This window comes from Miniopterus natalensis, chromosome 18 (assembly GCF_054644295.1).
Source record: "Miniopterus natalensis isolate mMinNat1 chromosome 18, mMinNat1.hap1, whole genome shotgun sequence".
NCBI lineage: Eukaryota > Metazoa > Chordata > Mammalia > Chiroptera > Miniopteridae > Miniopterus > Miniopterus natalensis.
Window position 1 is genome coordinate 10,636,859 of NC_142098.1, and position 14,654 is coordinate 10,651,512.

General features: G+C 43.1%; 1 protein-coding gene across 1 annotated transcript; it reads left to right on the forward strand.

Moving 5' to 3' along the window:
- The first annotated feature begins 122 nt into the window (after window positions 1–122).
- ZNF565 (zinc finger protein 565) lies at window positions 123–14,398 on the forward strand. Its single transcript, XM_016220940.2, has 5 exons — window positions 123–460; window positions 7,470–7,543; window positions 9,816–9,942; window positions 10,461–10,556; window positions 12,815–14,398. The coding sequence occupies exons 2-5, from the start codon at window positions 7,535–7,537 to the stop codon at window positions 14,080–14,082; spliced, it is 1,500 nt and encodes a 499-aa protein (XP_016076426.1). The 5' UTR covers window positions 123–460; window positions 7,470–7,534; the 3' UTR covers window positions 14,083–14,398.
- Window positions 14,399–14,654: the final 256 nt, after the last annotated feature.

Genomic DNA, 14,654 nt, shown 5'->3' on the forward strand with positions numbered 1-14,654 from the left:
AGCACTCCCACAAGTCTCCGCGACGCAGTTCGCACCGTCACCAAGTCCAGGCCCACGGTGGTATCTGGTTACCTTCTATGAACAGCAACGCTGCTTTTCCGGCCTTGGACTACATTTCCCTTAAGGCTTTGCTGGTCGGCACTCTGCCTCTGTCTCTCCAACGCGAACTTGGCTGCCTCTTTCTGTGACTGTGGCGCTCTCGGGGTGAGTGGTCCTGCCTTGGAAGATCAGCTCAAGCCTGGTGGGAGGTTTTCAACGGGGACTCCCTCTTTGAAGTCTCCCGTGCTCCGTGTCAAACGAGCCACGCTCAGATTCCGAAGTACGAGGCCGGCATCTTGTCTGGCTGGCCTGGATCTGGACTACGTTTCCCAGAGTCCACAGCGGCCGGACGTTACGTCGCAACGTGGTGGTGATATCGTTACTCCGCGGGGACCCGGACGCTACCAAGGGGAGGCAGAAGGTGAGGGGTCTGGGAATCCGGGGCGGGGATGGGGCGTGTCCAGAGCTTTAGGTCTTTGCGCGCCGGCGGTCGCGCCCTGAGAATGGCGGATTATGAATGAGTGCTTTGTGGCTGTGGTTGGGTGCCTGTGAGTGTGCGGTTGTGTTCGCCTGTCTTCAGGAAGTGTGTCTGGTTGTCTTTGTAACCATGTGTGATACTGTGTTGGAGTGTGGTTTGGTCCTTGTGACTGTGTCCCCGTTGTGGACGTATGACCGCACGCCTTGTTCTTGGAGATGTGGGTGTAGTTGTAAATGTGTGATGGGTGCGGGTATCTGGGTTACGATCGCAGTGTGTCCAAGGTGGGTGTATGGTTGCGTGATACTGTGACCGTGTGTGTTACCATGTGCAGTTGTCGTGTGTCTGTGACTGGGTGGTGACACTGCCTGTATATTCCAAGTGTGTCCCTTGGGGTGTGGTTTATCTTTTCCTGTGTGACTGTGTGTCTCCAGAGTGAATGTTGAATTGTGACTGGTTAACATTGAGTTGGCGGTATCCTCTAAGTGGGTATGTAATTGTGGCTGTGCCAGGCATTTGTGGGTGTTGGTTTAGGAAGTCTGTGACTGTGTGAGAGTGGCTGTGTGTGATGGTGGTCAGATTGTGTGACTTTGTGTCTTCTTAGTAGGTGTGAGATTATGACTGGTGTTCAAGGGTGTGGAGGTGTCTGTGATTGTGTGGTTGTGTACTGTGTGTCTCAAGAGTGGGTGTGTGGTTGTGGTTGTGAGTTACCATTTGTGCAGCCCCAGGTGTGTGGGTGTGAGGTGTCTGTGACTGCAGTGCTCTGATCACGGCAGAGCCTGTGTAATTAGGGCAGATTGTGGCCCTGGACAGTGAGAACCTCAGCCTTAAACTGTAACCCTGGGATTGGACAGGATGGCAAGTCTCCCTTGTGTGGGAGGGTAGGAAAATGATCCTTCAAAAATGTCTTGGTCGCTCATGATTCCTTTCTTGACTCCTTCAAGGGAAATATTTAGAGGAGAAGGAGAGAATTACTTTTGAACGTCCAAAAGCCAAGTTCATGGTGCATCGGGTTTTCTTCTTTCCCTGAAACCCTTCCTATTTTCCAAGACATGCTTTTCTTTCCTTCTTCTGAAACTCCTTGACTAACAGAGACCACCACCATCCCTCCCCCTGCCAACATGCCCTGATCTCCAGTATGTGCCATTGGAGTAAATTACTGGGTGCCCTGGAGATGAACTGAAAGGCATCACTGCTCTCTACACACCTAGTATTCATTTTAAAAAATTTTTTAACTTTTCATTTTAAATTAGTTTTAGGTTTAAAACTCTTGCAAAAACAGAATTTCCATATACTCTTAACCCAGCTTCTCCATATGGTAACATCTTACATAATCACAGTACATGATTAAAACCAGGAGATTAACAATGATACACTATTAATAACTAATCTACAAACCCAATGTCTCTTAGTGTCCTTTTTCTGGACTAGGAGCCAATCCACAATCATGTGTTGAAGTTAGTTGGTAAGTCTCCTTAGCCTTCTTGATCTAGCACAGTTCCTCGATCTTTCTTTGTCCTTCATGACTTTGCCACTTGAAGAGAACTGGCCATTATATAAATTATGTAGTGTAGAATGTTCCTCAAATTGAGGCTTGCTGCTTCCTCATGATTAAATTTAGATTATGCATTTGAGGCAAGAATACCCCAAAAGTGATATGGTCTCAGTGTATCATATCAGGAGACCCATGAAGTCAATTTGTTTTAGTTGTAGTAGTATTAACTTTAATCACTTGATTACAGTGGTTTCTCCACTATTTTTCCCATTATAATTACCCAAGTGTCTTATGGAGAAATGCTTTAATCTATATAAATATCCTATTTCTCATACTACTTTCACCTAACCCTTTTTGTAAATATGTTGTTATTGATTTTTTTAGAGAGAATGGAAGGGAGAGGGAGAGGGAGAAACATCAATGTGAGAGAAAAACATCGATATGAGAGCAAAACATTCATCCGCTGCCTCCTGCACACCCATACCGGGGATCGAGCATGTGCCCTAACCTGGAATCAAATCAGGAACCTTTGGTGCATAGGACAACACCCAACCAACTGAGCCACACCAGCCAGGGCAAAAGCTTTTAGTTTTGGTGAAGTCCACAACATATCTGTTTTTCTTTTGCCTGTGCTTTTATTGTTATATCCAAGAAATCATTGCTAAATACAATGTTATGAAGATATTTCTCTCTTTTCTTCTAAGAGTTTCATAGTATTAGTTCTTATGATTAGATCATGGATCCATTTTTAGTTAAATTTTTTATGTGGTATTAGGTAAGGGTCCAACTTCATTCTTTTGCATATGGATATCCAGTTTTCCCAACACCAAAGGAAAAGACTGTCCTTTTCCCCATGAAATGGTCTTGGTTCTCGTGTTGAAAATAATTTGACCATATATATGAGGGTTTCTATTATATTATATTGGTCTAGATAGCTGTCCTTTTGTCCGTACCACATTATTTTGATTATTGTAGCTTTCTAGTAAGTTTTGAAATCAGGAAGTGTGAGAACTCCAACTTTGTTCTTTTTCAAGGTTATATAGTGTTTAGCCTATTCAAGGTTCATTGAGACTGTGAGTTTTAGAATGTATTTTTATATTTCTTCAAAAAATATCAATGGAGTTTTGATAAGAATTGCATCAAATATGTGTATTAACATATTAGGTATTATTAACATCTATCTTGGTAATATTAACATCTATCTTGGTCAGCTCAGGCTGCCATAACAAAATACCATAGACTGGGTGGCTTAAACAACAGAAATTTATTTTCTCATAGTTATGGAGGCTGGAAGTCTGAGATCAGGGTGCCAGCATAGTTGGATTCTAGTGAGGCTTCTCTTCCTGGCTTACAAGTGGCCACCTTCTTGCTGATGAGTCCTCACATGGTGGCAGAGAGAGAGCGAGAGTCCTCTCTGATGTCTCTTCTTATGTGACACTAATACTGTCACATCAGGACCTCACCCTTATGACCTCATTTAATTTTAATTACTTTTACAATGGCACTATCTCCAAATACAATGACATTAAGGGTTACGGTTGCAACATATGAATGGGCGTGGGGGAGAGACACACAATTCAGTCCATAGCAGCATCTTAAGTTTTTCAATCCTTGAACACAGAATATCTTTCCATTTACCTATGTTCTTTTGTTCTTTTGTTTCTTTCAGCGATGGTTTATAGTTTACAATGTAGTCTTGCTTTCTTGGTTAAGACTATTCCTATTTTGTTCTTTTTAAAAATACATATATATATTTTTTATTTCAGAGAGAGGGAGAGAGATAGAAACATCAATGATGAAAGAGTCATTGATCAGCTGCCTCCTGCACGCTCCCTACTAGGGATCAAGCCACAACCCGGGCATGTGTCCTGACTGGGAATCGAACTGTGACCTCCAGGTTCATGGGTTGATGCTCAAACATACCGACCGGGCCTAAAGAATGTTTTTAATTTTCAGTCCAATAATCATATCTGCTTTCCTTCTGTCTTTGCAAATAGTTGTTTGGGATACAGTGTTGCCTTAAGCCCAGTCCAAAGATTATTTTATCCAGTTTTAACATTCCAAAGGTTTGAGGAGTAAGACTACAAGGCAGTTCCTCTGGGATGGCAGCTCTGACTCCATTTTAAAGTGACTCTGTTTGGCTCAGTGATTAGAGCGTTGGCCCACACACCAAAGAGTCCTGGGTTCAATTCCCAGTGAAGGGCACGCACCTGGGTTGCAGATTCATTCCCCAGTCAGGGCACATGCAGGAGGCAACCAATGGATGTGTCTCTCTCACATCGATGTGTCTCTTTCTCTCTCTGCCCCTATCTACCTACCTAGACAGATAGCCACTCTATCCAAAGCAATGGAAATAGATATATATTTGGGGGGAGTGAGGATAAAAAAGTAATAAAGTGGCTCTATTTATATTATTTTTTACAGACCTTTTCCCTAATTTCACAGACATTTTCCTTAATTTCACTCACTCTGTAGGTGAACTTATCTAGTCTCAGGGCTTTACATGCCATCTGTACGTCAGTAATTTCCAATTTTATATTTCTATATTTGGACTTTATCCTGAACTCCAGAACCAAATGTCTAATGGACACTTGACATTTGCACTTGGGTATGTAATAATCATCTCAAATATTAAGGTCTAAAACAGAACTCCTAGTGGTCCCTCCGAACCTGCTCCTTTCATAGTCCTTTGTGTTAACAAATAGCAACTTCACACTTCGAGTTGCTCGAGCCAAAAACCTTAGTGTCATCTTGGCTTTATTTTCTTATGTACCTAAAATTAGCAAATCCTGCCAGCTCTCCCTTCAGAGACTCTGGAACCTGATCGGTTCCCATCACCTCCGCCCCCAGTGCAGACCGCACTCGCCCCTTGCCTGGATTACTGCAGCAGCCTCGCTGGTCTCCCTGCTCCCCACCCCTTTGTCCCCTTTAGCCCATTTTCCACAACTGGTCCTTCTACATGTAAATCAGATCATGCCATTCCTTGGCTCGAAACGTTTCAGTAGCTTCCTGCTTTACTCAAGAGTAAAAACCTAAATTCTTACAAGCCTCACGTGATGCAGCTGACCCAGATGAGCCTCTGACCCGCTTTCTCTCATATACTTCATTCCAGCCACTCTAGCTCCTTCCTCTGTTGACCGAAGAAAGCCTGCTCCTGCCTTGAGGCCTTTGCGATTGCTGTTCCCTTTGCTAGGAACGTACCTCCCCTAGATGTCTTCATTGCTCACTCATTCCATTCTTGTATGTCACCTGCTCAGTGAAGAACCTTAGGCTACCCTCCATTCCCCCCAAAGTCCCTATCCTCTTACTCTTTATTTTTCCCCGTAGAACTCTGGCCAGCTGGCATGTAGAGAGGAATGGCGGTGTATTTGCTACTGCCTCTTTCCATTAGAGTGTGAGCTTTTCTGGGACAGGGGCTGGATTTATCATCTTCCTCACAAACAGGAAAATGCCAGTTGAGGTAGGAACTCAGTAAACATGAGAGAGAAATATGAGAGAATTCCTGACTTTTCTCTCTCTCTGCTGCCATATTCCATTAGATGCCAGAGCCTGTTGATTTTACTTCTTTTCTTTTCCTTTTTTAAAATATGTTTTTATTGATTTTCAAGAGAGAGAAAGGAAGGGAGCAAGAGAGAAACATCGATTGGTTGCCTCCCATAAGCACCCTGACTGGGCTCTGAACCCAACCCGGGCATGGGCCCTGACCAGAAACGAACCGGCCACCTCTGATGCACAGACCATTCTCAACCAACTGAGCCACACCGGCCAGGGCTGATTTTACTTCTCTATACCTGACTTCATCTCCTTCCTTCTCATTTCCTCTGTCACTAACTATCCTGGGGTCAGATCCTTGGTTTGCTTGAGAGAGTACAAGAACTCTTCAGTTGCTATTCCTGACTTCACTTTTACTCCTCTCCAATGAAATAATCTGGTCATATTGGCCTTATCACTTCCTTCCTTAAATTCTTCAGTTACCTTCCATTTATTAATGAATGAAAACCAAACTTTTATATATTCAGTCATTATTCATTGGTCACCATGGCAAGTGCCAGTCACAGTGATAGTGAGACCTGGTCCTTGCTCTTATAGTTATTTTATTTCATTCATACACCTTCATTTTCCAACCCCTAATGTTATCTCCAGCATTACTTTCCCCTAGGTTCTAGAACTAATTAAATTTAAATTTGTATTAACTAAAATTAAGTAAAAAATTTAATTCTTCAGTCATACTAGCCATATGGGGCTAATGGCTACATGACTGACAGTATAGATTTCCGTCACAGAAAGTTTGTTGGACAGCACACTGGTCTAGACCTTTCCCAAACTATTCATGTCACTCCAAATTGTTCTCTGCTCCTCAAATACACCATATACTGGCCCACTGTTTTGCACTGCTCTTCACTCTGCTCAGAATGCTCCTCTATCCCTATTCTGTATATTAAAATTCTCTGATTTTTAGGTCCCAGATCATGTTCTATAACTTACGGGAAGTTTTCCTCGCCACCACCCCCATTGGTTACATTGATCTTCCTTCTGACACACCCACCATGGGAAGCTTCTTGCCCCTCTAATTAAAACCAACCTTGCTGCTCTCCTTAAAACCCCTGAAATCTCATTACCTGGAGGTACAGGCCATTCTCCACAGAACTGCAGCCTCAGTAACTGCCAGCCAGTGATGAAGTGATGTTCTGCAGGAAAGCAATAGGGAGGGTTTAAATGGAAAATAGGTGCCGGGCCAGGAGGCTGCTATAAATTGAGTTCCCACTCAGGTCCATATTCTGGATGTGCAGGTATGCTTGTAAAATGCCTGGATTACTGTGGTTTTCTTGCTCCTGTCCGGTGAATCCAGCTGGGGCTGGTGGCTTTGACGAAGCCTCTGGCATGGGTGGCATCGCCCCCTTTTGGACTTAGGAAGAGAAAGTGAAGCCAAGGAGGCACCCGAGAGGCTTTGCCTGTCGAGCCCACAGAGGCTGGAAGACTTTGTCCAAGAGTGGCTTTTGCACAGGGTGTGGCCTGTACAGTATGCTGTGCGCGCACTTCCTCACCCTGAGGGGGTAAAGTGGGCGAGTAAGGTTATGATCCTCCTTGCTACGGGTGCACAGGAAGATCTGCTTGGAACAGGTGGGAGCTATCTAGGCCCGTTTGGGCATAGACTAGCAGAAACAAGATGAGGGCCTGTTTGGGCCAGAACCCCTCCTGCTGAGCTGCACGGATTCTGTGTCAGCGCTGGAGCACATGTGCCTTGAATCCATCTTTTGGTTTCCCTAAGGTTTAAGGAGGGGCTGGGTTTTGTTAAAGCTGTAGTTCTTAGCATTAGTGGTGTGTGGCAAGACCAGGGGAGGGCAGGGGAAGCAGAGCAGGACACTAGAAGTTCAGTTGTTTTTCAGCTCATCTACTTAGGATTGCTGAGGCAAGCCCAATTTATGAGAGATTTGCTCCTTCCCTACTCTGCTTTTTCAGGACTCCGTGCTTGTCCAAGAGAAGAACCTAGAGAAATCTGAGCAGGTTGGGTAGTTCTAAAGGCCATGGCCCAGGTAAGTTGAAGTTCCCTCTATCCTTGAAGTAACCTTTCTTCCAGATCATATGAACATTTGTGTTCTTTATCCTGAAACTTCCCTGTCTCAGCTGAGCCCCGTTCAGTAACCTGTTTCCAGTTCTTCCATTCCAGAGAGTGAGTGATGGTGCCCCACTTCCCTTAGTGACGCTGGCCCTCTCCAGCAGTGTTCACGTGTGTGCACAGTGCTGTGATCAGAGCGCCAATGCAGCAGAGACAGATTCTCTCGAGAGCCTCCCTTATTAGCACTATGGATGAAAGGGGACAAAGATAAGAATTTTGATCGTTTTCATTAACCTGGGTAGTTTCCTGTTCTTCTGTTTTTAAATATCACCCCCTCTTTAAAAATCATAAAATACTTCACACTATCAAAAGTTCTCCGGTCTTGCAAGGGAATTTATGAGATGAGTAACTGTAAAATGGTCCATTTTGAGGTTGAACAATATGTGTTGGTTGTGGGCCACGTTTATGTGACTGAGGTCCACCTCCTTCATTTTTCTTTTTTTCAGGAACAAAGAAAAGTAGACAGTAAAGGGTGATAAATATTCACAGTATATAATAAACTGTGAAGATTTTACAAATCTTATTTAAGCTAATTGCCCTTGAAATAATGGAATGATTATATCTTATAAGATGTAAAGTGCAATATTATGTAGCAAATAAAAATCCCTGTGTTTATTATAAAATTTGCCATAACCAAGAATTGTTCATGAAGTCTAACAGAAGCAGTGGGTGGGAACACTGTCGTCATATTCAGTCATATAATTCTTTGTTGTAGGGGACTGTCCTGGGTACGTAGCCCAGAAACTTAACATTCAGGACATTTAACATTCCTGATGCCAGCCAGCATTAATGTCTGTAGCACACTGCCCACCCCTGCACCCCCAGACCAACGTCTCCAACATTGTAACAACTAGACCACCCTCTGCATCGTCCCAAGTGCATCCTAAAGAGGAAGGTATAATCTAGGTTGAGATCCACAGGCTACTTATGACCCTGAGTCTTCAGGATAGATTTAAAACTTCTATAAAGAATATTTGAAAGGCTTTAGGAAACGTATCAACTAAACACAATGTGTGGATCTTGTTTGAATCCTATATTTAAGATAGAGATTTATAAGACATTTTGGATTCTTTCTTTTTTATCTCAAGGGAGAAAATTGGTAAAAAGGGATGCATTTGCTAGGCCTGTGTTTGCTGTGTGTTTTGTATGTGTTATTTTGTTTATTTATAAGACCCCATTTAGCTAGCCTTTGCTCAGTCATAGACCTTGTGGACAGTAGAAGAGATTCTGGCTGAATGAAGGAGGCAGTTCTTATCTGTAGCCACAGGAATATGCAAAGCATGTAGGCCTTTGTCATATAAATGTGCTGCTTACAGTTCCTTTGTGGCTTAGGCATTCAGCCTAGCTTGCCTGCTTGATCACCTCCTTCCGACAGCACCCTTCTCTTTTTATCTTAAAAACATTTTCCTGGATGGATCAGGTTGTTAAAACCTGAACCTACTCATCAATTTTAACTTTATTCTAATTGGGACAGCTAGTAATTATATGCCTCCTATTGGGACACTACAGGAAGTAAACAGTACCACCTTTAGCATATTCATGCTCTCTCAAAAAACAGTCAATCAGGCCTCCAGATCGAACAGCCTTTCACAGAAAATATGGAAACAGAACATATTAAACTATAGCATGAAGATGCAGTTGGCTAAATCCAAAATGTGGGAAATTCTGATTCAAAGGTTTCTTTAATAAATAGCAATAAAAATTTTAAAGGGCCTTTGGAGCCTGTTAGAGATTTGAGAGACTTTAGGAAACCTATCAACTAAACACAATGTGTGGATCTTGTTTGAATCCTGACTTGAACAAATCAACAGTAAAAAATCACTTTTGAGAAAATGGGGCAATTTGAAACTTGATCTGGTTATTAGGAAATTATTGTTAATGTTACTAAATATGATAATGTTATTCTGGTTATGCTTTTTAAAAAAATCTAATCTGTTAGATACTAAAGTATTTGTGGGTGAAATGCTAAGATGTTTGGTATGTGGGATTTGCCTCAAAATACACTAGGGGAAGAAAGTGAAAGGGAAGAGAGGAAACAAGATTCGCAAACTCTTGTTAATTGTAGAAGCAGGGTGATGGATTTATGGGGTCAGTACACTATTTTGTATACTTCTGTGTATTTTAAAAATGTTTGTAATAAATGAGAAAATTGTTTCGTTTACTAGTAATGCATGGGTTTATTGTTTCAGGGATTGGTGACATTCAGGGATGTGGCCATAGAGTTCTCTCAGGAAGAGTGGAAGTATCTGGAACCTGCCCAGAGGGACTTGTACAGGGATGTGACTTTGGAGAACTTTGGTAACTTGGTCTCACTAGGTAAGGAGATTGTATAATACAAGGCCAGACGGAAACAAGCTCCCAGGGACTACAAGTGGGAGGCTGTTACCACCTTTGGCCAGAAGGGGAAAAGGGAGGAAACACTGCCACTGGAAGAGTGAGGGAGCTAAGTCATGGCGAAGGGCCTGGTTAGCAGCAGCTAAAGCTATTTCCAGAACTCTTGGGTCAAAGGAGCAAGGGGGAGGGATAAGAAATACTCTGAACCCTTTCCTCCTGCCTGCTGACCTCCCGCTGATGCTTTCCCTCTGCCAAATCCAATGAAAAAATTATAGGGCCAGCATAATACAGTCCTTTACAGGTAAGTGTCCGGGGCACAGAGAAGGGTCAGGAACAGCAAGGAATGGATTAGGGGGGAAAGAGGGCAAATAGAGAATAGCACCATAGTTAACAACCTTCACACCTTCCTTTACGTAATTGCCTCTCTTTCTCGGTGACAAGAGATTAGGTTTGAATTTTGGAACAGCATGATCATTCCCCATTTCTCTTCCTATAAACAGGACTTTCCATTTCTAAGCCTGATGTCATCTCCTTATTGGAGCAAGGGAAAGAGCCCTGGATGATTGCAAATGATATGACAGCACCAAGGTGCCCAGGTGAGCAAGGGTGACCGGGCAGAGGAGGCCATTAGGAATAATAGCCCAGTGGAAGAGCTGTCAAACAGTAGCTTGGGTTCTTGTCAGGAAACTCCTCTCAAAGCCTTGCCAAAAACTAAGGAAAATAGAAGCCTGAGACGTGAAGAACAAAGACCTTGTCAGCATCAGCTCCCAAGGGAACCTTGCCCTGGCCCCCATTAATTCCTCTCTGTTCTTTCTTATATTTTCATCCCACTTCAAAATGGGCTGACCCCCATTTTCCCAGTGGCAGCCTTTTTTCCTGTACTTTGGATCCTTTTTTCTGCAAATCTCTTCATCCCTTAAAAAACACTTATTTTCTTAAGACAGCTTCTCACTTTACCTCATTTAGCAATTCACCTATTAACTTCTGAGAGGTAAGGATATGTAGTTTGCTGAGGACAGACTCTGGAGTCAGACTGCCTGAGTTCAAATCCTGCCTCTCCACTTACTAGATTTGTGAGTTTAGGTAAACTATTTACATTCTCTGTGCTTCAGTTTTCTCCTCTGCAAATGGGAGAAAAATAGTGTCTCATGTAGTTGTTGTGGCTTTTGTATGCATTAATAATAATGTGAAAATTCCCAGAACAATGCCAGGCAATTGTGGCCACTATATAAATGTTAGTAAATGTTATTAACAGGCCTCCTGGATGATTCCGATCCCTATTGAAATTGAGAACCCCTGGTTTAATGTGTTTTTGTTTCTTTCTGGCACTGTATAAGCTCTCATATTTGTGCTTTCATGTGCTTTTTAGAACTTGCACAGTGATATCTGAGGCATTATCACCGTACAGGTTCCATGCCAGGGTTGGTCCTGCCCCAACACAGTCTGGGACCTCCAGGCTCTTGACTCGCACAGGAAAGAATTCAAGAATGAGTTCAGCCCTGGCCAGTGTTGCTCAGTGGTTAGAGTATTGGCCCACACACCAAAGGGTATCGGATTAGATTCCGGGTCAAGGGCATGTACCTGAGTTGCAAGTTTGATCCCTGGCCTGGTCAGGGCGCAAGCAGGGGGCAACCATCGATGTGTCTCTCTCACATCAATGTTTCTCTCTCTCCCTCTCTCTCTCTCCCCCCCTCCTCCCCTTTTACCCCTCCCTCCCTTTCTCCGTTCCACACTCTCTAAAAAAATCAGTGGAGGCCCTAGCTGGGTTTGCTCAGTGGTTAGCGCCCTGGCCCACAGACTGAAGTGTCCCGGGTTCCATTCCAGCCAAAGGCACATCCCTCGGTTGCAGGCTCGCTCCCCAGCCCATTCGGGGCATGTGCGGGAGGCAACCAGTCAATGTGTCTCTATTACATCAGTGTTTCTCTCTCTCTCTCCCCCCTTCCACTCTCTCTGAAAAGCAGTGGAAAAAATATTCTCCAGTGAGAGTATTAAAAATAAATCAATAAATAAAAATAAAAACTCAGTGGAGAAAATATCCTCAGGTGAGGATTAACAACAACAAAAATGATTTCGAATGAGAATCCAGGTGAGAGCAAAAGCAAGTTTTATTCAGGGAGAGAGACAGAGGCTAGGGTGTGGATTCCTGGAGACAGGACCAGGGGCTGAGCCGCCTGCTGCTCCCGGTTGCAGGTCTCCCAGGGCCCTGCGTCCGAGTAGACTTAGGCACGCTCGCGAGCTGTGCGCTGGGCCAGCCAGTCCTTGGGGTTTTATGTGTTTCCAAGGGTAGGTGGCTTCTGAAGTGCGTGGTGCCAGATTCCGACTCTGCCTTCTGGGTGGGAGGCCCTTGTCCCTAATGTGGTCCGTTCAGGAAGCGTCAGGGCGTGTGCCCCCCTCAGCCCCCCTTCTACTTGTTTTTCTTACATGATGATAATAACGAGCTTTGGAGTCTTTCTCATTATAATGATGTCAGTTTTCATTTTAATGATGGTAGAATGAGCTATGGCGTCTTTTTCTGGTCAGTTTTTCCGATCTGATTTTAGCCAGTCCTTGCTGCTGTTGACTCTGCGACCACCGCAGGAGTCTCCGGCCGTAAGCTGTTTCCCTTTGACCATGCGTGAGGCTGGGGCTCTGGTGAGAGGACCTAGTGCTTATGGGCCTGTGATGTCCGCTCCTACTTCCTCATTCCATTTCGGGAGTTTTCCCTAACTTCCTTCTATCCTGCCTCAATATAAGCCATTCATCTTTTATGCTTATTATTTTCATTTTATTTCTCTAATCTACTGTAGAATATTCTTATTTCTTTTAGAAGAGAACAGCTTGTATTTATTTTTTATATATATATTTTTTTTTTCAGACTTGGAGTCTAAGTGTGAGAAATTACCACAGAAAGATATTTTTGAAGTAGAGACATTCAATTGGGAGCTAATGGAAAGCCTTAAATGCTGTGGTTTTGAGAGCTCTAGTTTTAGAGATGACTGGGAATACAAACGCCAGTTTCAAAGACAACTAAATCAGGAATGCTGTTTCAAGCAAGTGAAGATCACGTATGAAAACATACCCACTTTTGAGCATCATACATCGCTCACTCTACGTCAAAGCAACGAGTCCGGTAAGAAACTGATTGAATGTGATGAATGCGGGAAAGCATTTAGCCGTGGCTCACACCTCATTCAACATCAGAAAACTCACACTGGTGAAAAGCCCTTTGAATGTAAGGAATGTGGGAAGGCCTTCAGTCGGGCCTCACACCTTGTTCAGCATCAGAGAATTCACACAGGTGAGAAACCTTACGACTGTAAGGAATGTGGAAAGGCCTTTGGTCGTACTTCAGAACTTACTCTGCATCAGAGACTGCATACTGGTGTGAAACCCTATGAATGTAACCAGTGTGGAAAGACCTTTAGACAGCATTCACAACTTATTTTGCATCAAAGAACTCACACCGGTGAGAAACCTTACGTATGTAAAGATTGTGGGAAGGCTTTTATTCGTGGCTCACAACTTACTGTTCATCGGAGAATTCATACAGGTGCTAGACCCTATCAGTGTAAAGAATGTGGGAAGGCCTTTAGGCAGCACTCACAACTTACTGTACACCAGAGAATTCATACTGGCGAGAAACCCTATGAGTGTAAGGAATGCGGAAAGGGCTTTATTCACAGCTCAGAAGTTACTCGGCATCAAAGGATTCATTCTGGGGAGAAACCTTATGAGTGTAAGGAATGTGGAAAGGCCTTTAGACAGCATGCGCAGCTTACTCGGCACCAGAGAGTTCACACCGGTGACAGACCCTATGAATGTAAGGACTGTGGGAAGGCCTTTAGTCGTAGTTCATACCTTACTCAACATCAAAGAATTCATACTGGTGACAAACCCTACGAATGTAAGGAATGCGGGAAAGCCTTTATTCGTGTTTCACAACTGACTCATCATCAGCGAATCCATACTTGTGATAAACCCTATCAGTGTAGGGAATGTGGAATGGCCTTTATTCGTAGTTCACAACTTACTGAACATCAGAGAATTCACCCTGGTATCAAACCTTATGAGTGCAGAGAATGTGGGCAGGCCTTTGTTCTTGGTGCACAGCTCATTGAACACTACAGAATCCATACTGGTTAGGAAGCTTTGAATATTGGGGATGTAGGAAAGCCTTTATATGGTGGTCACACCTGACTTAATATTAGGTAATGCCTAATGTATTGTAATCTCGGAAAACCTTCATTTGTCACTTCCATTGTGGAACATCAGACAACTTATACTGGAAGAAAATTTAATAAATGTTGTTATTTTTGCTGCACACTGTTTACTATGTATCAGAGAACTTATGGTGAAAGAATATTAATATGAATGTAAAGTCTTCTCTTACCACTCAAAATGTATTAAACTGAGAAATTCTAGTAGAAAATAACCCTATTAAAATATTTTGTGAATGTGCCTTCTGCCGTGGCATATACCTTACTTAACGTTATCTCATTTCTACCAGTTATTGATGGTATAGCAGTGGGCGAATTATGCAATCTACCTGTTCCTCAGTTTACTTATTTTTAAGCAGTGATAATTATGCCTACCTAACAGTGTTTTTGTGAGGACTGTCAGGTATTTGATATAAAGACTATGCTGAGTAAGTATTAGTTATTTTCATTAATGGTATTACTATTAAGGGATTCATATGAGAGGAAGACCTTGTGAAT